Source organism: Canis lupus, chromosome 10 (assembly GCF_003254725.2).
Source record: "Canis lupus dingo isolate Sandy chromosome 10, ASM325472v2, whole genome shotgun sequence".
Lineage (NCBI taxonomy): Eukaryota > Metazoa > Chordata > Mammalia > Carnivora > Canidae > Canis > Canis lupus.
In genome coordinates this window covers 21,297,508-21,323,224 of record NC_064252.1, presented here as the reverse complement: position 1 = coordinate 21,323,224, position 25,717 = coordinate 21,297,508, and the positions used below count along the sequence as shown (strand labels likewise).

Below are 25,717 nucleotides of genomic sequence, written 5' to 3'. Positions count from 1 at the left end.
TGCAATTTGACTTGCATGTGGAGACAACTCTGGCTGCTGCGGTAAGACTGGTGTGTGGGAAGGAAACAGAGATGAAGCAGAGGACAGGAGGGGAGCCCACAGGAATTATCCAAGTGGGGGTGATGGTGGCCTGGAGCCAGATAATGCTGCAGACATGGGGAAGGTTATCTGCTTCTTTTTATTTTTTTTTTAAGATTTTATTTATTTACCCATGAGAGACACACAGAGAAAGGCAGCGACACAGGCAGAGACCTGCTCTCCATCCTGAATTGGAGAAAAGCCTGCTTGCTTGGCTGGTCCAGGCAGGGGTCCATGCAGGATCCCGTCACTCCTGGATCCATTGACTACCAGGCAAGAATGGGCTCCGGGGCTTGCCCCACAGCTGGCAGCATCCCAGATGACTTGAGGCTCTTGGGGCCCAGTTCTCTCTCCTGGGCTGCAAGTTGGCAGGCTAAGGGGTAGGTCCTGGGGTCAGGGGGTCACGGAGCTGTGTGGTCACAGAAGCATCACTGGGGAAGAGAGAGGTTTTCCTGATCTTGACTCAGTCCCGCCAGGCAAGCAAGCCCCAGAAGGGGGACAGAATTCAATCAGACTCCTGATTCCTTCCATATGGAAGCGTGCATGAGACGGGGTGGGGAGGTGTCCCCACTGACATAGGAAGGCATCGGTGTTTGGTTAGGGGTTTCCTCGGTGCAGAATTAGCTACACTAGCCCGTTTTCTTTCTTTCTTTCTTTAAGATTTTATTTATATATTTATTTATTTATTTATTTATTTATTTATTTATTTATTTATTTATTTATGAGACACACACACACACACACAGAGAGGCAGAGACACAGGCAGAGGGAGAAGCAGGCTCCATGCAGGGAGCCCCATGTGGGACTCGATCCCGTGTCTCCAGGATCACTCCCAGAGCTGAAGGCAGACTCTCAACTGCTGAGCCACCCAGCATCCCCATAGCCGGATTTCTTTTGCTTCTCTCCAGGGCTCCCTGAGCCATGCCTGGCTCGTCCACAATTGCACTGGGGCCCCAGAGGGTCCTGGGGGTTCCCGGGGCTGAGGCCCTCCCCCGTCAGCCTGCACACCCTGGGGGAGCTGGATGGAGACACCTGTTGTGTGACAGGACCCCTGTGAAGTCATGGGGTCCAGTGTGGAGACCTGGGGCCTGTGGGAAGACAAAGGTGCACACTGCTGTCCCTTGGATGCGGGTTCAGGCTCTGTCATTTCACGTGACTTCACACAAGTGGCTTTATCTCTGCGAGGCTCAGTTTCCCCAGCTGCAAAATGGGATCATAGCACTGACCTATCTGTCAGAGTTGCCAAGAGGAGTAAGCGGATGAATGTCCCTGGAGGCGTCATCCCACCACCTGTGGCTTATCATTGGCACACAGAAGCAGTCGGAAACTGTGGGTACGTGGGCTGCAGAGTCACATTCCTGGGGCTCAAATAGCAGCTCTGCCTCTTGCAACCCATGTGCCCTTGGAAAAATGACCTTCCAAGGCCCGTTTCCACATCTATAAAATAGAGATAATAAGCATATCATTGGCCCAGAATTGTGGGAACTAAAAGAGATGGGTCACTAAAGTGCTTGGCACATAGGATAAACGTCATAAATGTTAGCTATTATTATGTAAGGATATACTTGACTAGTGTCTCTCTCTCTCTCTCTCTCAAATAAAAATAAATAAATCTTTGAAAAAGAGGATGGGAAGGCGCCTGGGTGGCTCGGTTGGTTAAGTGTCAGACTCTTGGTTTCAGCTCAGGTCATGATCTCAGGGTCCTGGGATCGAGCCCCACGCTGGGCTCCACGCTCAGGAGGGGGTCTGCTTGAGAGTCTCTCCTACTGCCCCTCCCCCAGCTCTTGCACTCGCTCTCACTCTCTCCCTAAAATAAAAATAAATCCTTAAAAATACGCTGGGGGATATCCAGGGTTCGTGAGCGAGCGCTATACCAGTAATGTATAACGTATAATGAAAGGGCCCAAATCATTGAATATTATAGATTTTGACCAAGGCAAGGAGAAAGTTCTCCATCCAATTTCAAAACTCTGTAAACACTTTTCCATCTCTGTCTCAGAGAAGCCACCTCTCCTTTTAAGAAGCCCTTGAAACCTTTGGAAGGAAATGTCAAATGAGAAAAACTAGCTTGTCCTGACTTGTGAGGCTCAGTTGTTCCTTTTCTCGGTCAGCAGGTCCTCAGGGAGTACTGTCCGTGTGCCTGGCTGGGGACGCCAAGAGACAATGCCCAGGCCCTTGTCCCTACGGGACTCACCGTCGAGGGGCCTCCGGGTACAAGCTCAGACAGACCGGCTGAAATTTCCCGAGTGGCTGGCTGTCTTCCACGCAGAATCTCACCGAAAATGGCCATTCTGGAGGCGTGATCCAACAACCATTTCTTGGAATCGTAAATGTCTGAGGGTTGCTGCAAGACTCTCGATTATCTTGTTTTCTTCACCCATCAGAGCCAAGATTCTAATGCTACATCTGTGTGAGTATCTTTCGGTAATAAGAACCAAATGTTGTCGGTGGGAATGACTGGAAATTACACTGAGGATCAGAATGTGGGGTTTTAGATTCGCTCTTGGAAGGCAGTGCTGAGAAACAAACACACAAGACGTTTTCCCTATAAATCACCTCAGGATGTTGCAATACTCGGGTCTCCTGCCTCCTCCTGTCTCCAGGCATCCGGAAGACTGGGGTGAGGCGCCTTGGGGGAAGGTGTCCCCCAGCTGGTAGGAAATGTCCTGGAGTGCAAATAAAACCTCTAGCCCCCACTTCTGCTCTGAGCTTCTTTTTCTGCTACTAGAAATCTCCACTCAGATGTCCCATAGGCACCTCAGACTCAGTGTGTCCGAACTGGATCATCATTCCCCCCAGATCTGCTCTTCTATCTGCCAATCCCACGTTGGAGAAAGGCACCCGCTGGTCCTGGTCCTGGGCAGGAGATCTAGGACTCTCTCCTGATCTGCCCCTCCACCACCCATGTCACATCCACGTCAACCAAGCGCCGGTCCCCTCTTCTCCATCCCCTTGGCTCCTGTCCTGGTGTGTGTGTGTGTGGGTCATCTTGCAGAATCTGGACCATTACATCAGCCTCCTCTTGCCCACCTCCGACAGCTTGCTCCCCGCCCCTCCAGCCGAAGGGATCTTTGGAAGAATCCAGATCCCACTTGGCTGTGGCTTTTTTCGAGACCTGAATCTTTCGATGTCTCCACTTGAATTCCACCTTCTGAGAAAAATGTAAAGAACAACAACAACAATATACTCTTATATAGAATTTAGTGTAAGGATGGAAGGGAGCTTCCAGGAATGGCCCTGAGAGCAGGACACCCCCACCCCCCTGTGAGACTGTGCCTCTTCCTCCTTCCTGTGTGCTGCATCCTAGATGATGGAATTGATGGTCTGGTGGCAGGACTCTGGCACCTACGCTGAGCGGGACCCAGGACGCGGAGATGACCCAGATGGGTGAAGGATGTATAGGTAGGAAGACTGAAAGGAAAGTTTCTAGAAAGAGGGACCAGAGGCAGGCAGAACCAGCTTGAGAAGAACCTTGAGCCCTGAGGAGGCCAAGAGGTTGGGCCGATGCCTGTGGGCTGGGGAAGCCAGTTAGCTTTAGCAAGACGGTGGATGGGCCGAGCTGAGCGGTCGACAGGTAGGCCCAGCCACAAGCTCCCCCACGGCCCCTCTCCGAACACCATGGCCTTTCACTTGGGTTTTGTGCTTTCGAATCACGAGAGGGGACAGAGACCACTCTGCCCAGGGTGATCTCTGTCCCTCACCACCTCTCACCTGGGGTGGGCTGCCGGGGTCTGGGCGAGCATCTCCCCGGTGCCTCGAGGCTTGCTCGCTGCAGCCTCCAGGAGCTCTGATGAGTAACAGATTTGTATGATTTGCTTTGTTCCTAGAAGGCAGCCAGGGAATAAATATTTGCTGGGTGAATGCAAAGACCCTACCTCCCTAAGATAGCTCCCCAACCAGTCTGCCCTGAAAGGTAAAACTAGGAAGAAGAGCTCCGTGCGGGTTTTGTCAAGCAGAATCGGGACAATAGTTGAGGCTCGCTGAGTCCCTACTTCACCCTCAGCCTGGATTATCCCGTGTAATCCCGACAACAGCCTGTGAGCTCTACGCCATGCCCCCGCCCATCTGCGGGTGAGAAACTGAGGCCCTGGTCATCGACGTCGCTGGCCCACGGTTGTGCCCTCGGTTGGTAGAGCTAAGACCTGGGGGCGGGCAGGCGGAGGGCCAGGAGGACCGCAAGGGCAGCGGTGCCTCTGCGCCCACCCTATCCAAGCTCAATGTGTGGAGCACTCGCTCGCTCCCCCCCCTCCCCGTGAAGGCCTGGGCTAGCTTCCCCCATCGTGCCTGTGAGCATCCTAAGTCTGCCCTCGAGAGAGAGGTTCGCTGAGAAGATCACAGGGATGCATCCTCTGATCTGACGCCAGCCTCCTCCCCCGACAGCTCCCATTGCCCCAAGCCCTGCCCTCTGCCCCCAGCACCTCCCTTGGCCCTCAGGGAGCTGCAAACAGCTATCTGGGGTGGGGGGGGGAGGCTTCACTCTCTGTTCCTCTAACGTACACAGACCCCCCCCCTTTCCGGGGGCCCCGTCCCCCGGCAGCTCCCAGGAGCGGCCTGCGTTGCAGTCACCAATTTGTCGAACATCCACGGGATCATTCGCCCGTTTCAGTGAACTCATGATCAACGACGTGTGGTTTTCCTTCGGGAAGGCAGGCGTGGGCTCCGGGCCCGGGCGGGTCACAGAACCGCGGGGGGAGCTGGAGGGGCTCCTAAGGCGCCCACTTGTAGCCGCCTCAACCGGAGCCCTGGCCTCCTCTGCGGAGCACGGCCTAATTGGTTCTGCATGGTGTTGTGATGGCCTGTGTCGAAATCAGAGCGAAGGAATTCGGGGGGAATGCTGCTGTCAGAGGCCAGGCTGACTCCCCGCGGACGCCTCCGCTCACCTGGTCCCAATTAGGGGCCTCCCGGTCGTCTGCGTGCCTCGGACCAGATCCTGTCTCTGTGGGCCCTTCGTGGGGTTGTGCTCACCGGGGGGTGCCTGGGTGGCTCAGTGGTGGAGCATCTGCCTTCAGCTCAGGGCCTGACCCCGGGGTCCTGGGATCAAGTCCCTCATTGGGCTCCCTGCAGGGGCCCTGCTTCTCCCTCTGCCTGTGTCTCTGTCTCTCTCCCTGTGTGTCTCGTGAATAAATAAATAAAATCTAAAACAAACAAACACACAGACTGAGACAAGCCCCATGGAACTGAGAATTTGCAGTTGGGCTGCTATACTGGATTTTTTGAGAAGGGACGGAAACTTGCCGAGCCCTGTCTCTCCACCCGCTAGGTGCCTAGCACCCAGGTTCATGAGGCCGACGCTCCTCAGCTGGATGCTTCCAGAAGTGGCTGCCCGGCTGGATTCAAGAAAGAGCTGGACGGAAAATTTGGGAAGAAGCCGTATTTTCCTGCACGGCTCGGGCACCATTTTTGTGTTCTACAAAAATACACTTTGCTATATTTAGGCAGTGCCATTAACAGGACTCTCTCTCTCTCTCTCTCTCTCTCTCTCTCTCTCTCTCTCTCTCTCTCTCTTTCTCCTCAAGAATGTTTGTCAGTTTGTTTTTGCCATTCGATATTTTGTCCTGCCACCTGGGGAAATCATCAAGCACTTGCATTCCTGAATCAACTTTTCCTGCTGTTAGCTAATTAAAATAAACCTCTGGCCAGATCGCAACCTTCTAGCGGTGTCAGTGGAAAGTACTGGTGCATGTTTTCCCCGCCTGGGGTGGAGAGGTGTTGCTGGAGTTCCTGGCGCGGCTGCTGTGTGCCAGGCACTGTGCTGGTCACCATCTGCGCTTTTGGTCACTTGGGGCTCCTGTCCGCCGTGCGTGACGGGAGCAGCGGTCACTGTTGCACCAGGTTCTAGAGGACAAAACCAAACCCTGGGTGTCAAGCCACAGCTGCGGGGGGTGTGGGGACACTGAGATCGAATGCAGGTTTATTTGGCTCTAAGTTCTGTATTGAACACAACAGTCAGGTAGAGCTGGAGAGACAGACGCTCACGTGGGCACTCGCTCCCAAAGGTCTAAGGACCTTATTTTAACGTGGAATTCCACGGGGCATCTAACTGCTCCTGGAAGTGCCCTCCATGGAGGGGGCCCTGTCCTGGGGCTCGAGGGAGTGGCCCTCTCTCTCCCAGTGGTCCCGCACCCCACCAACACCACGGTGAGAAGTCCTCCTGGCTTCTGGCCCTCAGACCAAATGGAAGGGACAATGAAGTTGCCCTCGCTGTTCCCAGGGGCCCCGGGACTACAGTTGTCAATTAGAAGAAGCCCCCAGGTCCTACTCCCAACACAGAGCTTGGTAAGTTGGGAAAAATTGCCTGCTCCCTGGACGGGCGTAGTCCTTTGCCAGCTTGCAGAGGGTGGCATCCGGGCCACCACGCACCCTCAGCCTGGCATCTGTGTGCAGTCAACAGCTTTGCACCGTGCAGTGCTGACTTCCCTGAACAAGGCAGCTGTCAATCACAAGAGCACAGCCACGTCTTCCAGAACCTGCCCTTTTTAATTTTATTTTATTGATTTTATTTATTTATTCATGAGAGACACACAGAGAGAGGCAGAGACACAGGCAGAGGGAGAAGCAGGCTCCCTGTGGGGAGCCCGATGCAGGACTCGATCCTGGGACCCTGGGATCATGCTCTGGGCTGGAGGCAGACGCTCAACCACTGAGCCACCCAGGCATCCCAGGACCTGCCCTTCGGCCTCAGGGCCTGACAAATGACAACAGAGACACAAGGAAATAGGTTGTGTTGTCCTGCTCTTACAGTGTGCCAGGCACACAATCTTGTTTAGCCTGTGCCACCATCCTAGGAGGTAGGTTGTGTTATTATTTCCATTTACCGGATGGGGACACCGAGGTTGTTATTGGAGAGTACAGAACCGTGGGTCCAAGGTTCTATTAAAAACACAAATCTGACTCCATGACTGTCTCTGCCCTTCTGGGCATCAGTGCAGCCAAGTGTCCTGGGGCCCCCGCACCCACACTGCCCCAGTGGCACTCAGAAAACCCTGTCATACCTCTGAACCTTGGTATAGACCGTCTGTCCGCCAGACTATCCCTCTCCATCTGGTCTACCTGCCAAACGCCTCTTCTTCATCTTTCAATACCTATGTCAGGAGTAATGGTTTTGATCTTTTCCAAGAACAGCTCCCTCCTTCCTTCTTCTGGGCCCTGAGCTCCGACCACAAGCAGTTGTCCAGGGACGTCTTGCAGCTTCTCTGTGTTCACTGTCCTCAGTCAGTGGTGGGTCCTGAGATCCCGGGCACATCCCAGAGGAGGTGTTGCATGTGTATGTCTAGGTTCAGAGGGAAGGGCTTGGTCTGAGCTGTGAATCTGGGAGTGAGGGACAAAGAGATGGTAACTGGATCTGCAGGAGAGGAAGCATGGACTCAGGAGAGAGAGTGGGCAGGGAAGAGAGAGGATCCAAAACCCAACCCAGGTCCCACCCGTAGCCAGTGGGACAGGAGAAGCCCCAGGGGAGGGAGGGTCACAGAAGGGACCCCCAGGAAGGGGGTGCTGTGAGGAAGAGGGAGTGGTTCCCATGTCGAATGGCCTCCTTGTGGAGGCAGAAGCTTTTTTTCTACCTGCACTGTGCCCTTCCACGCACTGGTGCCCTTCCATGCACTAACAATGGAAACACAGAAATACCCATCCGGTTTTCCTAAAGCAGGTGTTAATTTGTTTTCGGGATATCAGGCCACTTTCTGGAGTTAAACATGGGTGAATGTGTCCGACTGCAAGAGGCTCATGCGGTCCCCAGGGGATCCATGGCAGCAAACAACTGTGAAGTCAGATGAAACACCCAGATGTGCTGTTCTACTTGGAAGGGGGGAGAAAAGCCGGCTGTGCTCACTGTGGCTTTGTTTGGCTTTTAAAAACACTGATTGGTCAAAGTGAGTGATGTTTTCCAGATGCTCCCATCTCCTCTAGCCTGGAGTCCGGCTGGCCAGCTGGGCCTCCGCCGTAGGCCTCTCCTTTGGTCCCCTCTCCCGGGCAGCCAGACGGCCTTCCCCGGGCCCACTGCCATCAGCCTCGCTGTGGCTGCAGCTGGGACCTCGCTTCCTGCTGTAAAGGAGGGGTGGGCAGGTGGCACCCATGGGCACTTCCAGCTCTCGTGCTATGCTTGTGTACCTCCTGGGCTGGTGCTCACCTCAGAATCAAAGGCAGGCACTCAAGGACCCCCACTGGGTTAGCAGTAGCAATGCCTTTTGATTGAAGAGTGCTTTATAATCTTTATTTTATTTTTAAAAGATTTTATTTATTTATTTATTTATTTATTTATTTATTTATTTATTTATTTATGAGAGACACAGAGAGGCAGAGACACAGGCAGAGGGAGAAGCAGGCTCCCTGCAAGGAGCCTGATATGGAACTCGATCCTGGATCCCAGGATCACACCCTGAGCCGAAGGCAGACGCTTAACCACTGAGCCACCCAGGTGTCCCCATAATCTTTTTTTTTTTTAAGATTTTTATTTTATTATTTATTTGAGAGGGAGAAAGAGAGAGAGCACATGAGCAGGGAGAGAGAGAGAAGCAGACTCCCCACTGAGCAGGGAGCCGGACCTGGGGCTTAACCCCAGAACACAGGGATCATGACTTGAGCCAAAGGCTGACACCCAACTGAGCCACCCAAGTGCCCCAAAAAGTGCTTCATAATCTTCAGAGACACCACCCACAGGTCTGTCCTGAGCTGCCTGCCCGGCCCTGTCTCCCTGGGCACTGCCGGTGCTGTTCACGGTCCCGTTGCCTTGGTAAACCCACTCCCGCCAAAGTTGGTCCCATGCTTGCCTCTTCCTCTGGGCTGCTGTCCTTTGGAATTTATCACACATCAACTTCAATCGATGGATAGTTTTCTTCTTTTAGAGTTAAAAAAAAAAAACAAAACTTTCCTAGATTCTGGTACTTGAAGAAATTGGTGAGACACCTATGTTAAAATTTCTTTTTAACCTTTTCTTTTGAAATAGTCATAGAGTCACAGGAAGTTGCAAAAATAGCACACAGGCTTTTCTGCTTCTGGGAAGATGGAGTAGATATGCTTTTCCTTATTCCTCCCACTAAGTACTAAAAGTAATGTTCAGTTAAAAACTGAACATTTTATACAAGATGATTCTAAACAATGGAAAGAAGCAGGAAAGCCGACAAGGGGCCTCAAGACCCAAGAAACAACACGGGTGGTGAGTTCCCTGCGTTCTCTTTTGCCGTATCCTAGACTTGGAGCCGAGGAAGCTGCCATCTGGAAATGCCAGCAGGCACAGGCAACCAGAAGCCCAACAAAAGCCTGTTCTCTCTAGCCAAAGGACCGAGAAGAGGCAACCCAGCAAGACAGAAAACTTTTAGACAAAAACTGCCCTATTTTAGCTAAGCGCACAGAAGAAAACATGGCATTGCGCACACACCCACCCCAGGCTGCAATGAGGGGCCTCAACATCCCCACTGGGCTGGTGTCAGAGAGGGCCGAGTGGGGAGCCAGGACTGCCATCCCTGCCAGCTGGTAACGAGGCCCCTCTCCTGTGGTGTCAGTCTCAACGTCTACCCCACCTCGGCAGGGCCAAAAGCATTTTTCCTCCTCCCCATGTGGCTTTTGTCAGAGGAGGCCAAGTAGAGTTAGGACCTTCACCATGTCCCAATAGTAACAGGTCACCCTCCCCTTACCCCAACCCGGGCTCCAGGTGCAGAGAGGTAACAAAGCCTCTCTATCCGTCCCAGCCAGGGAGATTTCAGGGGAGGCTCAACAGGGAGCCAGAACGCCTACCCAACCCCCCAGAGGGGATGGGAAGCCTCCACCTTGGGTATCAATGAAGGCTGAGTGGAAAACGAGGATGTCTATCTCCACCTGGCAATAATGAGGCAGGGCCCCTGCTTCCCTGGCCAGAATGGTATGAGAGAAAGCCAGCTGAAACAGAAGGTTTAAATAAGACCCAGAATTGCATACGTAATATGAGAATGCCCAGGTTTCACTTGAAAATCACTCATCATACCAAGAACCAGAAAGATCTCAAATAGAATGAAAAAAGACAATAAATAGATACCAACCAGGGGCACCTGGGTGGCTCAGTGGTTGGGCATCTGCCTTTGGGTCAGGGCGTGATCCTGGAGTCCTGGGATTGAGTCTTGCATCGGGTTCCCCACGGGGAGCCTGCCTCTCTCTCTGCCTATGTCTCTGCCTCTCTTTCTGTGTCTCTCATGAATAAATAAATAAAATGTTTTAAAAAAATAGATATCAACCCTGAGATGGCAGAGGTGTTACATAATCTGGCTAAGATTGCAAAGCACCTATTGATAAAAATGCTTCAGCAAGCAATTATGAGTATGCTCAAGGCAAATGAAAAATAGCAAGTCTCAGCAAAGAAATAGGAGATAGATGAAGGAAAGAATCTGTGAGGTCCAAATCATCTGATTTGGACAACTGAGGGAGAACAGATTGGAGGGGGGCGGGAATGAACAGAGCCCCAGTGATCCATGGGATTATAACAAAGATCAAATACTGTTACATAAGAGTCTTGGAAGGGGAAGAGAAAGAGGGTGGGGTAGAAATAATAACTGAAAAGTTCCCAAATTTGGCAAGAAACATAAACTATAGCTTCAATAAGGTGAGCGAATTCCAAATATGATAAATTTAAAGAAATACACACCAAGACACATCATAGTCAAAATTCTGAAAAGTAAAGACAAAGACAAAATTCTTGAAAGAAGCAGGAGGAAAAGGACATTCTACCTATAGGGGAAACCATTCCAACAACAGCAGACTCCTCATCAGAAATCACAAAGGCCAGAAGAAAGTGACATGATATTTAACAGGACCGAAAGGAAAAATTCAGAATTCTGTACACAGGGAACATATTCTTGAAATGAAAGAGAAACCAAGACATTATCAGACGAAGAAAAACTAAGAGGAATTTTTCTCAGCCAAACTATCCTAAAATAATTGCTAAAGGAAGTTTTCTAAACCGAAAGGAAACAAGAAAATGAAGAACCTTCTAACACCGGGAAAGCAAGCAAAGGGATGGGAAAATACGATGAGTGTTCCTTCTCCTCTTGAGTTTTCTAAATTATGTTTGACACTGAAGCAAAAACTGGCTAATGTGGTTTCAAATATATGTAGAGGGAATATTTAAAACAACTATAAATGAGAGAGAGAGTAAAGGAACCTGAAGGAAGGTACAATTTCTACACTTCATTCTGATCAAAGTGAAGTGATACCAATATAGATTGTGATGAGCTATGTATATATGATGTAATACCTAAAGCAACTACAGAAACAGTTATACAAAGCAATATATTAAAAAACATGATAAACAAATGAAAATGTAACCAAAAAAATATTCAAGTAACTCACAGGATGATGGGGGGAAACAGAGAAATGAAAAAAAAAATAGAACAAATATAAAAGAAAAACAAAAGGGAGACATAAGCCCTAATATGTCAGTAATTAGATTAAATGTAAATGGTCATTTACCATGTGAAGACCACTAATGGACAGAAATAGGCAATTAAAAGATGAGAGTAGCAGAGTGGATTAAAAAATTTTTTTTAATTTTATTATTTGAGAGAGAGAGAGAGATTGCGGGGAGTAGGGAGCAGAGGTTGAAGGACAAGTTGAGGGAAAGAATCCCAATCAGACTCCACACTGATCTCAGAGCCCAAAGCAGGGCTCAATGCAGAGCTCAATCTCACTACCCCAAGTCCACAACTCCAGCCAAAATCAAGAGTCAGAGGGTCACCCAGGCACCTCAGCATAATGGATTTTTTTAAATGACCTAACTATATGCTGTCCACAAGAAACTCACAATGGTAAAGGCAGGTTAGAATCAAAAGGGTAGAGAAAGATCCTGTAAATATTAATCAAGGAAAGCAGATGGCTGTATTTTTTTTAAAGATTTTATTTATTCACGATAGACATAGAGAGAGAGAGGCAGAGCCAGGCAAAGGGAGAAGCAGGCTCCCTGCAGGGACCCCAATGCGGGACTTGATCCCAGGACCTCAGGATCGCTCCCTGGGCCAAAGGCAGGTGCCAAACCACTGAGCCACCCAGGGATCCCCCAGATGGCTGTATTAATAATATCAGATGAAGTAGATTTCAGAGCAAAGCAAATTACTGGAGATAGGGATTATATGATGATAAAAGGACAGATCCAACAACAAGAGACACCAATTCTGAATGTGCAATAACAGAGTTGCAAAATATGTGAAAGAAAAATGGATAAGATTGAGAAAAGAAATAGATAAATCTACATTTATATATTTGGGGACTTCAACATGCCTCCTTAATGATTGATAGAATAGCCAGACAAAATATCAACAGAGATACAGAACTCAATGACACAACTGACCAACAGGAGCTAAACAACATTTATAGAACAGCCTACCCAGCAAAAGCAGGACACACATTCTTTTAATTGCCAGGAAACATGCAACAAGACAGACCATATATCCTGGGCCATAACACAGACCTCAAAAAAATTAAAAGAATTGAAGCCATACGGTGTGTTCTCTAATCACAATGGAAGCCAACTGGAAACCAATGACCAAAAGCTAAAAGGAAAATCTCCAGACACTTGGAAAGGAAACAACATGCTTCTAAATAATCCATAGGTCAAAAAGGAAGTCTCAAGGGAAGTAAAAAAAAATACATTGAGCTGAATTAAAATAAAAATATATCAAAATGTGAGAGAAACAGCTAAAGCAGTGCCGAGAGGGAAATTTATAGCACTATATGCATATGTTAGTAAAGAGGAATAACCTTGAATCAATAATCTAGGATTCCACCTCAAGAATCTATAAGAGGAAGAGAAAAAAATAAACCCAAAGAAAGCAGACGTAAGGAAATAATAAAGATCAGAAATCAGAAGACAGAAGAAAAAAATTTAAGCAGAGAAAAATCTATAAAACAAAGAGTTGGTTCTTTGAGAAAATAAAATAACTCAGTAAAACTGACAAATTACAGAGAATATACAAGTTGCCAACATCTGGAATGTAATAGAGACTATCACTCCAGAACCTGCTTTTAAGGGTTAATAAGGGAAATATATGAACAACTGTACACAAGTAAATTTGACACATTAGATGAAAGGGGCCATCTTCTCCAAAAACACATACTAATCACAAATCCTCAATATGAAACAGATCATTTGGACAGCCCTATAACTATTAAGAAAAATGAATTCATTGTTTTAAAATTCGTAAAAAAAAAAAAAAAAGAAAGAAAGAACTTTCCAGACCCAGATAGTTTTACTGAAAAATACTACCAAATGTTTAAAGAAGAATTAACGGGACGCCTGGGTGGCTCAGTGGTTGAGCATCTGCCTTTGGCTCAGGGAGTGACCCAGGGATCCTGGGATTGAGTCCCACATCGGGTTCCCTGCAGGGAGCCTGCTTCTCCCTCTGCCTGTGTCTCTGCCTCTCTCTGTGTGTCTCTCATGAATATATAAATAAAATCTTTACAAAAAAAAAGAAAAAAGAAGAAGAATTAACATTAATTCTACACAGTCTCTTCCAGGAAATAGAAGGAGGAACACCTCAAATTTGCTTTTTTGAAGTTAGTATTATACTGATATCAAAACAAGGTAAAGGACAATAAAAAAAAAAGAAACAAAATAATTATGGACCAAATATCCTTCATGAATTTAGATACAAACATCCCTAACGAAATATCCCTAAGTAAGTAGAATTTAGCAATATAAAAAGAATTATACACCATGACACATGGGGTTTATAACACATGGAGTTTATTTCAGAAATGAAATCTGGTTCAATATTTCAGAATCAATCAATGCACAAACTAATGAGCTAAAGAAGAAAAATAATATGATCATATCAACTGATGCTGAAAAAGCATATGACAAAATTCAACCCCATTCATGAAAGAACTCTCAGAAAAAAGAAATAGAGAGGGGTTTCCTCAACTTGATGAAGAGCATCTACAAAAACCCTGCAGCTAACCTCAAACTTAATGGTACCAGACTGAATGCTTCCCCCCTAAAGTCGGGAACAAGGCAAGGTCTGCTCTTACCATTCTCACTCACCATGATATTGGAAGTTCTAGCCAGTATATTAAAGCAAGAAAAGGAATAAAGAACATTACAGATTGGAAAAGAAAAAATAATACTGTCCCTATTCACAAATGGCATAATTTGCAAGAAAAATTCCAAGAAATCTGCAAAAACAAAAAACAAAAAACAAAAACCCTAGCACTAATAAGTGAGTTCAGCAGTATCTCAGAATACAAGATAAATACACAGAAATCTATTTTTCCTGTGTATTAGCAATGAATATGTGAACGCCAAAACTAAAAATATAGTATCATTTATAACCACTCAAAAATATGGAATACATAGGTATACACCTAGTAGAACATATACAGGATGAAATTTATATAATGCTGATGAAATAAATTACATAAGAGTTAAGTAAATGTAGAGACATACCTTGTTCATGGATTGGAAGACACAACACAGTAATGACGTCAATTCTCTCCAAACGGACATACATGTTTAATGCAATTCCTTTTAAAACCCCAACAAGATATAGACAATTTATAGATACAGACAAGATTGTTCCAAAATCTATAGGGAAAAATAAAGAAACTCGAATAGAGAAAACAGTTTTGAAAGGGAAGAATAAAGTGAGGGAGAATCCACATACCCAGTTTGAAGACTTATTCTACAGTTAAAGCAATTGAAACTATTTTATCAACAGAGGCAAAGACACATAGATCAACAGAACAGAATAAAGAGCCTAGAAATAGACCCATTCGATTATGTCCAACTGACTTTTGGTAAAGGCATAAAAGAATCCCATAGAGGAGAGATAGCCTTTTCTACAAACGATGCTGAAGCAGCTGGACATCCATCAGCAAATTATTTTTTTAACATTTTATTCTTTTATTCATGAGAGACACACAGAGAGAGAAGCAGGCTCCACGCAGGGAGCCCAATGTGGAACTCGATCCTGGATCCTGGGATCACTCCCTAAGCCAAAGGCAAATGCTCAACCACTGAGCCACCCAGATGTCCATCTCTCAGCAAACAAACAAACAAACAAACAAACATCAACCTAGGTTTCCCATCCATTAAAAAATTAACTCAAAATGGACCACAAACTTATGTGTGAAACGTAAAACTTTAAAATTTTTTTCCCGAAATTTTTCTTTAAATTCTAGTTAGGTAACACATAGGGTACTGTTGGTTTCAGGACTGGAATTAAAGTGTAAAACTGGGCAGCCCGGGTGGCTCAGCGGTTTAGAGCCACCTTTGGCCCAGGTTGTGACCCTGGAGACCCGGGATCGAGTCCCGCATCTGGCTCCCTGCATTGAGCCTGCTTCTCCCTCTGCCTGTGTCTCTGCCTCTCTCTCTCTCTCTCTCTCTGTGTCTCTCATGAATAAATAAATGAAATCTTTAAAAAATAAATAAAGTGTAAAACTTTTAGAAAAATGCATGGGAGAAAAATCTTTGTGATCTGGGACTAGGCAAAGAGTTCTCAGAAGTGACATCCACAGCGTTATTCAGTAAAGGGGACGTTCATAAATTTGACTCATTAAAATGTAAAAGTTTTGCTCTGTGAAACATCCTGTTAAAAAGATAAGAAGACAAGCTACAGACTAGGAAGAAATATTTGCAAACCACATATCCAACAAGGACTAGTATATAGAAGATATCAGGAAATCTCCAAAACCAAACCAAAACAAAACCACCTCAACAATGAACAAACTCCAAACAATTCAATTAGAAAATGAAGAAACATTTCATCAAAGAAAATATACATAAAACAACTAGGCATATGAAAAGATGGTCGATATCCTTAGTCATCAGAAAAACACAGATGAAAACCATAGTGAGATGGTTCAGTATGCAGCTATGAAAATGACTAAAAAAACAACAAAAATAATGACAACACCAACTGCTGGTGAGGATGTGCAGAAACTGCATACTTGTACATGGCTAATGGGAACGTAAAATGATATCACCAGTCTGGAAAATCATTTGGCATTTTGTTTAAAAATTAAATATTCAACTACCATATGCACTCCCGCAAGCAATTGTCTTCCTGGGTATTTATCCCAGAGAAATGAAGATTTACGTTCACACAAACTCTGGTACCCCAATGTTTGTAGCACCTTTACTCTTAGTGGCCCAAACTGGAATAACCTGGATGACCTTGTGCATTCACTGAGCATGTCAATCTGTATGGAGGACCTTTAACAGATTGAGGGGCTCCTTTCCATCCTGAGTTTGCTGAAACTTTTTATCATGAATAGACATTGAATTTGTGAAATGCTTTGTGTGTGTGTGTGTGTGTGTATACATATATATATGAACAATTATATAATTTATGTCATTTGGTGAATTATACTGATTAGTTTTTAGATGTTAAACATACACTGCATTTCCATGATAACTCCAACTTGGTCATGATGTATTGTCCTTCTTTTTTTTTATTTTTTTATTTAGAAGGACGGAGGGGCAGAGGGAGAGAGAGAATCCTAAGGAGGCTCCATACCCTCAGGGTAGAGCCCCAGGTGGGGCTTCTTCTTTTATAATGTCTTCATTTAAGTAAATTTTTTTTTTTATCATTTAAGTAATCTTGACATCCATTGTGGGGCTTGAACTCACAATCCCAAGATCAGAAGTGGACTGCTCCACCCACTGAGCCATCAGGCGCCCCGATGTGTTACCCTTTTGATACCCTGCTGGATGTGATTTGACATATCTTGTGAAGGATTATTTATGTCTGTATTCATGGGATGCCCAGCTGCAATTTCCTTTTCTTCTATGATTCTTGTCTGGTTTCAGCAAGAGAGTGATGTTGGCCTTTTAAAACGGGTTGAGAAGTATTCCCTTCTCTGTTTTCGGAGTTTGTGAGCAATAGGTGTCATTTTTATCTCAAATGTTTTGTTAATCTTTGAATCTCCCCTCTAACCATCGGTCCCTCTACCGATACAGTACGTACTCAGCACATGCAGAATGAATGAATTTTGCTTCTGGATCAATGGTTACAAATTGGAATGGCTTCCAGTCTGCACCAGTGAGATCAACAGGTGGAGCAGCCGAGTCTGTAATAGGGAGTGGTGGGGTCTGTGGCTAGAAAGCAAAGCATTCGAGTTCAAACTTTTAATTTTATATGCTTTTAAAATATTTCATTTATTCATTTGAGAGAGAGAGAGAGAACAAGCAGGGGCGGGGAGAGGGAGAAACAAGCTCCTCACCAAGCAGGGAGCCCAACGTGGGGCTTGATCCCAGGACCCCGGGATCACGACCTGACCTGAAAGCAGACGCTTCCCCAACTGAGCCACCCGGGAGCTCCACCCCAAATTCAAACTTTTAAAGAAAACTTCTTTGTGGATCTTGGCTGCAGACCTTTGGTTTGCAACCCCTATAAGCAATTCTAGTTCCAGTTTTGCTAAGACTTGGAGACGAGAAGAGAGAGCGCTTTGCGAACCCTGAGTCATACTCAGAAATTAAAAATGTGTACACATGGCTCTGTCTATTGCCTTCTTTGCACTGTCTCACCCTGTTTCTCTGCCTCACTCCTCTCTCTCTCTTAGGGCCCTGAGATCACAAAGTTCCAATAAAGCATTAGCATGTTTTAAACCAAAAGAGAGGGACATCCTGGCTTCATGCAGCCGCTGCCCAGCAAAGGTGTAGCTACTTGTCCCAAGGTTCGGGCGGCTGGGTAACACCTGCTCCCGTTCTCTCTGATACAGGTCCCGGTAGGAGTCCCGCTGGCAACACGCGGTGTTTGGGCCGCATTTTGTGGCTAGCGGGCCAGGCGTGTGCAGGAGCTGGAGTTCTGGGTTGTCCTGATGCCTCCGTTCCACACCCCCAAGTGTTTGGGGGAGCAGATCCACTGAGGGGCGTTCACAGAACTTGGGGTCATTGGTCCAAGACTGCTGGGGCCCCTCTCCCCCTCTCTCCATCTTCTTCTGAGTTTCACTCCTGGAAAGAGTCAATCAGCAAACCCTTAGTGTGTGTCTGTCTGTCCGTGGGGATCCCATGTGCTGGGTGCTCAGGGATGAGCCAGACACAGCCCTGCTCTCTCTCTCTCTTTTTATTATTTTATTTTTGTTCACGAGAGACACACAGAGAGAGGCAGAGACACAGGCAGAGGAAGAAGCAGGCTCCATGCAGGGAGCCCCATGCGGGACTCGATCCCAGGACCCCAGGATCACGCCCTGGGCCAAAGGCAGGGGCTAAACCACTGAGCCACCCTGTGTCCCCACAGCCCTGCTCTTGAAGACAGACGACTGTGTCCCGTCATCATCAGGACCAGAAACGATCAAAGAGAAACATAATGAAATAGGCTCACACTCCGTTTTTAAAGGCAAGGAAATCTATCGTATGTGCTGACAATCTCTCCATTCGAAATTGTCAAAATAAAAAACAAGCTTGTCGCCCGAAGGGAGCAGCGTCAAACCCAGGGATAGCGTAGCGGCTCATGTGGGAAAGCCAGTTCTTTCCCAAACACCCTCGATCACTGAGTGGTTAACTGTGCGGTGTTTTTCAAGGGAGGTTGGGAGGTTCTGGGATAGCACAGAGGTCACACTGGCAGCCTGGCCCCTCCCTTGGGGTCTCAGAGGCGATGTCACTACTTTGAAACGATTTCTTTTTTTTTTTTGATCGGCTCTAAAGTCTTACGAATTGTGGATCACCATGAACAAATTCTGACTCGGGTCTCGAAAGTAGGGGTCGTGTCTGGACGGGCTGTTTCATTTTTCTATTAACGTTTAAAAAATATATTTCGCATTTTCCCTGGCTCAGAGGGAAGTCATAAGATCTCAGAATTGCCAACAGATGCTCGCTTTCTAGAATGTGAGCGTGTGGGGAAGTTTTATTAAAGTGATTTTCGTGTGCAGAAAAAGATTAGGCATGTATAAAACCTGCCATAAAATATACGCTCATTCTCTGGGGGGATGTCTCAGATTCGATTCCAGGGTTCAGTCATCCATAGATGATGATGGCCTTTAATATATGCGCATATTTTTTTTCCATTTTTGGCTTTGGGCTTGTTTTTTTGTTTGTTTGTTTGGCCTATGTCCCCCCTGTGACTTCAAATGGCTAAAACTCAAACCTGGGAAACTGGCATTTGAGATTAGGCATAGAATTGTGAGACTGTATACCTCCCAATTTTCTCATGTGTTTGGATGGCCTCAGCTCCAATGTTCTTGCACGCCAGTAACGAACATGTGCTGGGAGCAGAGCAGGTTGTTAAAAGTGCTTGCCAAATGCACTTCTAAAGCTAACCCCATTAGGGGAAAAAAAGAAATAGCATTACAGCATATTGGCTTGAAAGCAGTTTACCCCATGGTTGGCCCCCAAATGTTTCTCATTAAGGATCTTCCCCCAAGGGCAGGCCCAGGACTCGTTTCTACCTAATTTCCAGCCCCGAGTTCAGTGTCCAACAGCGTTAGGTGCTCAGTCAACATCGGCTAAAATGGACTCTTTGAAAATGTTCAACACCAAGAGGTGTGTTAAATGGACAGGTCCCCATGGAGTGTGATCCATGCCTCTGGGCAAAGGACACCATACTGCCTTTCATTTTTTTTTTTTTTTTTAAGATTTTGTTTATTTGAGAGAGAGAGAGAGAGAGTGAGTGGGAGGGAGAGGGAGAGAAAATCTGAAGCAGAGTCTGCACAGGGCGCAGAGCCCGACGAGGAGCTCCATCCCACAACTTTAAGCCGAAACCAAGAATTGGATGCTTGCTTAACTGACTGAGCCATCCAGGCATCCCTGCCTTTCATTTTCTTCTTTTTTTTTAAGACTTTATTTTTATTTATTCATGAGACACACACACAGAGAGGCAGAGACACAGGCAGAGGGAGAAGCAGGCTCCTTGCAGGGAGCCCGATGGGGACTCGAACCCAGGACTCCGGGATTGCGCCCTGAGCCAAAGGCTGATGCTCAACCGCTGACCTGCTCATAGGCATCCCTGTCTTTCATTTTCAACTATAACTTTTGGAACTCTGAGCAGACAGGGCCTTAAAATCCAAAAAGCTGCTTTGCTTGAAGGGAGGGATTCCAGAGAGGGAAGGAAGAGAGCTCTGATGCTGCCACGTTCCTGGGTAGTGTCTGCACCCCACTCCCCTTGTCTCTGTCAGGACTTGCTGGGGGGCGACTGACTCCCAGGAGAAGTCTGGGGTAATCCTGAAGGACAGGAACCTTGCCTTCTGGGAGGCCCTGGGCGGTGGGCTGGAGGCCGTCCGGAAGCCGGGGCAGGGAGGCTTCTCTCTAGAACGTCCTCTGTTTCTCCGGTTGGTGGTTCTCACCTCTTCTTCAGGACTCCAGTCGGATGTCCCATCTGTGGGGGGACCGCACAGCCCCAGACTGGGTCACCTGTCTCCTCTCCTCGTCTCCACCTGCCATGGACAAATCTCTAGGGACGGCAATCCTCTGCTTCACTCCGGCCTGTGAGCCCCTCTGGGAGCAACCACATCTTCGTGTTTCTGGGATGAGCCTGGGCATTCTTCATGTCCCCACTGCTCCTTCCTCGGCCATCCTCACTGCTCGGGGTTGTTGGGAAGATAACGTTTTTCCCCTCCCCTTACTCCCACTCGAAGCTGCTTTTGAGATTTTTATTTACGTTTGTTTTTCAACAGTTGGGCCATCCTGTGCTTAGAATATGGTTTTTCTTTGTGCTTCTCCTGTTTGGGGTAAACTGAGCTCCTTGAACCTGGGGGTTGACAAGATTCTTCCCCTTGCTTTTGGGAAATCCTTGGCCATCATCTCAGTATTGCTCTGCCCCTCCCTTTTTTTCTGGAGCTACAATTACATGTATGTTAGACCTTTTGACTTCATCCCATAAGTCTTTTAACCTTTGCATTTTTAAAAATCTATTCTTTCTTTCTAGGTTTTGGTTTACATACTTTTTACTGACTGGTTCATCTCTCCTGTGTTGTGCTGTGCCTAACCCATTGTTAAGCCTTTCCATCAAACACTTAATATCTCAACTTGAGAATGTCCACCTGTTTATTTGCTTCTTCCTCTCTAAAGATTCCATTTATGTTGTCACTGTTGTTGAAAATCTACCTTTTGTTATTTGGCCCACATTTTTCTTTATTTCCTTTGGCATTGTTATTTTCAATCCTGTTGTCTAGTTTCAGTATCTGCATCAAGTCTGGTAGTGCATCCTTTGCCCCTGCTTTCTCTTTATTTTTTTCACTCTTTTCTGTGTCTTGTGAGTTTTTTTAAAGATTTTATTTATTTGTTCATGAGAGACACAGAGAGAGAGGCAGAGACACAGGCAGAGGGAGAAGCAGGCTCCCTACCAGGAGCCCGATGTGGGACTTGATCCCAAGACCCCAGGATCACTCCCTGAGCCGAAGGCGGATGCTCCACCACTGAGCCATTCAGGTGCACCTACTTACTTTAATTTTTAAAAAATAGAAAGAAAATATCTCCTACATAGTTTATCCACATATTTACCTTTTAAAAAATATCATACTTGGGGCATCTGGGTAGCTCAGTTGGTTGAGCATCTGATTCTTGATTACAGCTCAGGTCATGATCTCGGGGTCCTGGGATTAAGCCCCTTGTCAGGCTCTGCATTGGGCTTGGAGCTCAGCGGGGAGTCTGTTGAGGATTCCCTCTCTCCCTCTCCCTCTCTGCCCCTTCCCCTCCTTGTGTTGCCTCTCTCTATAAAATAAATAATATTTTAAAAAAAATAATTCTCTATCTCCCTCTGTCCCCCCTATCATACTTATGTGAGAAAAGCCTAAATATACAATCATATCTATGCCATGACTCCAACTATAAAAATCCACCATAAAATGAACGAGAACTGGAAAGGAACGTGAAAAATAAGCCTAATGGGTTGGGGTGGTGGGAGTGTCTGTTTTTCTCTGTACTTTTGATTTCCTTTAATGTGATTAAAATGTGGCTTACGGAATTGTTTAAAATATCGTTTTGGAAACAAGGCTTGGGGATGTGGCTCTGCCTGAGGTCTGCTTGCCCGGCAGTGTCCCAGGTTCTTGTAAATGGGCCACCGCCCCTCGGCTCTATTCGTTCTGAGTCACCCGAGGTGATCCCTGCTCTTCCAGAAAAACCCCACGCTTCATCTGACCCCTGTCTTCCTCCTCACTGAGACTCTTTTAAAAGCGGGGGACAATTAACCATATTGACCTGAGTCTCCCATTCATTTTCTGGTGCTTTAGCTCTGGACTCAGAGCCTGGAGAGCCGGGGAGAGGGGAGCAGCAGGCTCGGCCTATGGCTGGTTGCACAGCACCTGGTGAGCCCGTGGCCTTCCTGAGCCCCTGCTTCTCCACCTGTAAAGTGGGCACAATATTCTTACCTCACAGGATGGTTTGAGGACTCCAGGCCACGCTGTGTACGGCTTGCCAGAGCTTAGCTAAGTCTGCCTTTGAGCCATGGAGTCGACAGGTGGGAACAGATGGCAGGCACAGAGGCTCAGGTCACCAGCAGAGGGACACAGGCATGGCCAAGCCACGCTGGGCTGGTCTGATTAGACACACGAGCTAGGCCCATTCATTCATTCCCCACCTTTCCACAGGACACTAAATGTAGCTCAATGCAGGACAAATGTGCACTTTGCCCGGGCAAGCTCTGAGCCAGAGGCCCAGATGAACAAAAGGCCACCCTGCCCTGTGGTGCGAGAGATGGGTGCGTGGTCCACCCCAGCCTGGGCTGGTGAGTGTGAGGTTCAGGGGAGCGGGACCGCGGAGGCGCATCTCACCCTTCTGCCACAGACCACCCTACTGCACCCGACGTCAACCCTGAAATCCCAGGAGGGAGTTGAAGGTGTTTGGGGTCTGAAACATGAGAGCATGTAAAATGTGGTCATAAATGAAGTCAGCCTTGTAAATTGTGAAATCCCAAACACAGGCCGACTCCTTCCATGTCAGGGTAAACACTGCACATTTTATATTAAGACTGAGACTAACACCAAAGATAAGGTCGGAGCCCATCCCACGGTGGGGTACAACGCCCCATGTCAGATGCACCTCCCGGATGGTGAAGCTTCTGCATGTGGTCAGGGCGGGTCAGCAGGGCACTGCCGAGACGCCTTCCCACACGCCTCTCCTTAGACTGCCCCCCGGGGACTTGGGGACAGTTGGGGGCACTTTAGAAGGATGAGGATGGCTTTGCCAGGATGGGAGGGCTTTCCCAGGTGAGGGCATGGGCAGCCCCAGGCAAAGGAAGTCTATCTCATATCTGAATGGAAATTCCGTGTCCCCACCTGTCCACCCCCGCCGTGCCAGCTCCAGGGAGGTAGGCAGGGTTTTGTCTGTTTGGTTCACTTCTGCATCTACAACAGCACCTGGCACATAATAGTTGTGCAATAAAATACCTGTTGAGCAAATGGGTGCATGAGCAATCCGCTGAGTGTGCCGACAGGAGCTGCTGAAGATAAAAACTGGAGGAAACAGGCAGGACCTCGCGTGGCAGCCTGAGGTCCTGGATGTCGTCCTGCAGACGGTGGGGGGGCCAGCGGGGGTGCAACAAGATCCCCGGGTATTGCCCAACTGCCCAGACGCAGTTGGGATGGGGGCAGGTGTGGGGCCGCCGGACCCCAGGCAGGGTCACAGCCACAGCCACAACCATGGCAGCCCGCCAGGAGCACCCAGGGCCTTGGCTGACTCTTGCTGTGAAGTGTGTGTGCGTGCAAGGCTTCTCCTGGCCACACTGCCATGTGGCCACGTGGAGGCAAGAGGACGGGGAAGCGAACGGCAGCAAAGCCAAGGGGCGGGAGGGAGGGTGAGGGCCGAGCAGACAAGAGCAAGACCCCAAGGGAGGGCCGCCTGGTGCCCGGGGAGGAGGGCGTCGCGCCACCATGCCGACCTCTGTTGAGTGGCCCCCTCCCAGTCTGCAGGGTTCTAGAAAGACCATATGAGCTGATGAGCCCACCCCCCACCCCCCCGCCCCGTGCCATGACACTGGCCCTTGGTCACGGCTCCATAAAGATACACTGGGATATTGCAAAATGCGACGGAAATGCCAGGCCACCCGGGGAGGCCAAGGCCTCTGTCCAAACCTTTGCTGTGCTCCAAGTCTTCACCCTCTTCCCTGGTCAGGCTTCAGGGACCTCCACGAGGTCTTCTAAGATCAGCGCTCCCCACACATCCTTCTCCTCCCCTCCTTCTTCTTCTCCATCACAGCTGACACTCATCGGACAGGCTCCCTGTGCCATGCTCATGTCCAGAAGCCTCATGCGTGTGACCCTCCTTAATCCCCCCAACACCAGTATGAGTGTGATGCCAATATCCTTTATTATAAAGAAGCCACTGCAGCTCAGAGAGGATAAGTGACTTGCCTAAGGCCACCCGGCCAGTCACTGGTAGAAGCAGCATTGAAACAGAGGCTGTGAGGACAACGCTTGCTCATAGCCATCAGGAGGACTTGCTGGGTACGAGACGGGTGAGTCAAGACAGGAGAGTGTGGTCTCAAACACTGGTGCTCTATGTGTATAGAGGGAATCCTGAAGGTTTTTCCTTCGGGGTTAGCTTCACACGCTTGTCTCCACCCAGGAGACCAGGGGCCGAGGTTCTTGAGAGCCAGGCCCACACCCCACTTGCCCAAATTCACCACGCCCTCTCCTCCCGCGTTTCCTCCTTTCCTTGCACACCTGCCATGCTTCTGTGAGCAGCCCTGAGCCACCCCTCCCTGCAGCCTGCCCCTTGCCAGGCCTCCCACGCCTCTCCCTGGTTCTGAAATGGCTGCTGTAGGTCTCCCCCAGACCACGAGCGCCCCGAGAGTGGTCCTGGCACAGGTCTGTGCTCAGCGTTTGCAGAGTGAATGAATCCCATGCAACGTGGATTGATTCTGAAGTGGCCCTGGGATTGGAGGGACTAGATGGAGAGTTGGTTTTTGTTACAGAATCACTGTGGACTCTCAGGGCATGTCCCCTCGCCCGTGTGAGCCTCAGTTTTCTCATCTGTACAATGGGGACAATTTGAGGAAAAGAGGGTTGAAAGCATTTGATAAACTGAATTGGGGTGTGGTGGTAAGAAGGGGTGATGACAGTTCCCAAGCCAGCTCCAGGGAAGGGCTGCTGGGCCCACTCCTTGCTAAGACGAGAGACACTCTCACAGCTACGTGGATGTTTCTCAATCACGAGTCGATACAAAAGACTGTTGCGTTCCTTTTAGGAAAACACTACCTGCGGAGACTTCTGGCACTGACCACTTGGTTTAGCGAGTTTGCTCTGGTTGCAGAGACCCCGGCCACCCATCCCCCCTACACGCACAGCTGGAACCTAGTGGGGAGCTTTGGGCCTTTAATTAGAACCATTTGTCCTTCCAGCAAACGGCAGGTGACTCGGCCAGCTTAGAGAGAGATGCTCATTGGAGCAGCATGTGCCCTTTGAGCCATTCGTCTGACTTCTGGGAATCTGTCCTAAAGAAATAATCCCGAATATGAAAAGCCTCATGAGCAAATAAACGGTCTTTGGAGTATTCCTTATATCAGCAAAGAAACTGGAATTAACTCAAATATCCAATAGGGGAATGAGTTGTTTCCCCAACTGGTTGGCGTTTTATTGCCCACCGAGGAGGAATGGCTGTGGAGGCTTTGTAGCCACACAGAGCATGTTTATGATAGAATGTTAATTAAAGAAATTGGGTTACAAAACTATGTACCCTGAGATGAGCTATGTAAACTATGCATACGAAATACGGGAAACAAATGCACCACAGTTCTACTTGTGTCAGGAGGGT

The 25,717-nt window shown here is 47.9% G+C and overlaps 1 protein-coding gene across 3 annotated transcripts in view; it reads left to right on the top strand.

Moving 5' to 3' along the window:
* FBLN1 (fibulin 1) overlaps window positions 1-25,717 on the top strand; it is a 117,220-nt gene continuing 91,503 nt past the window's right edge. For 2 of the 3 annotated variants that reach the window (XM_035696263.2, XM_035696265.2), the window contains exons 1-2: window positions 1-41; window positions 2,190-2,488. In XM_035696263.2, coding sequence (XP_035552156.1) covers window positions 16-41; window positions 2,190-2,488 — 325 coding nt within the window. In that variant the 5' untranslated portion in view covers window positions 1-15. The remainder of the gene's footprint in view (window positions 42-2,189; window positions 2,489-25,717) is intronic. The other variant, XM_035696264.2, reaches the window with a different exon arrangement.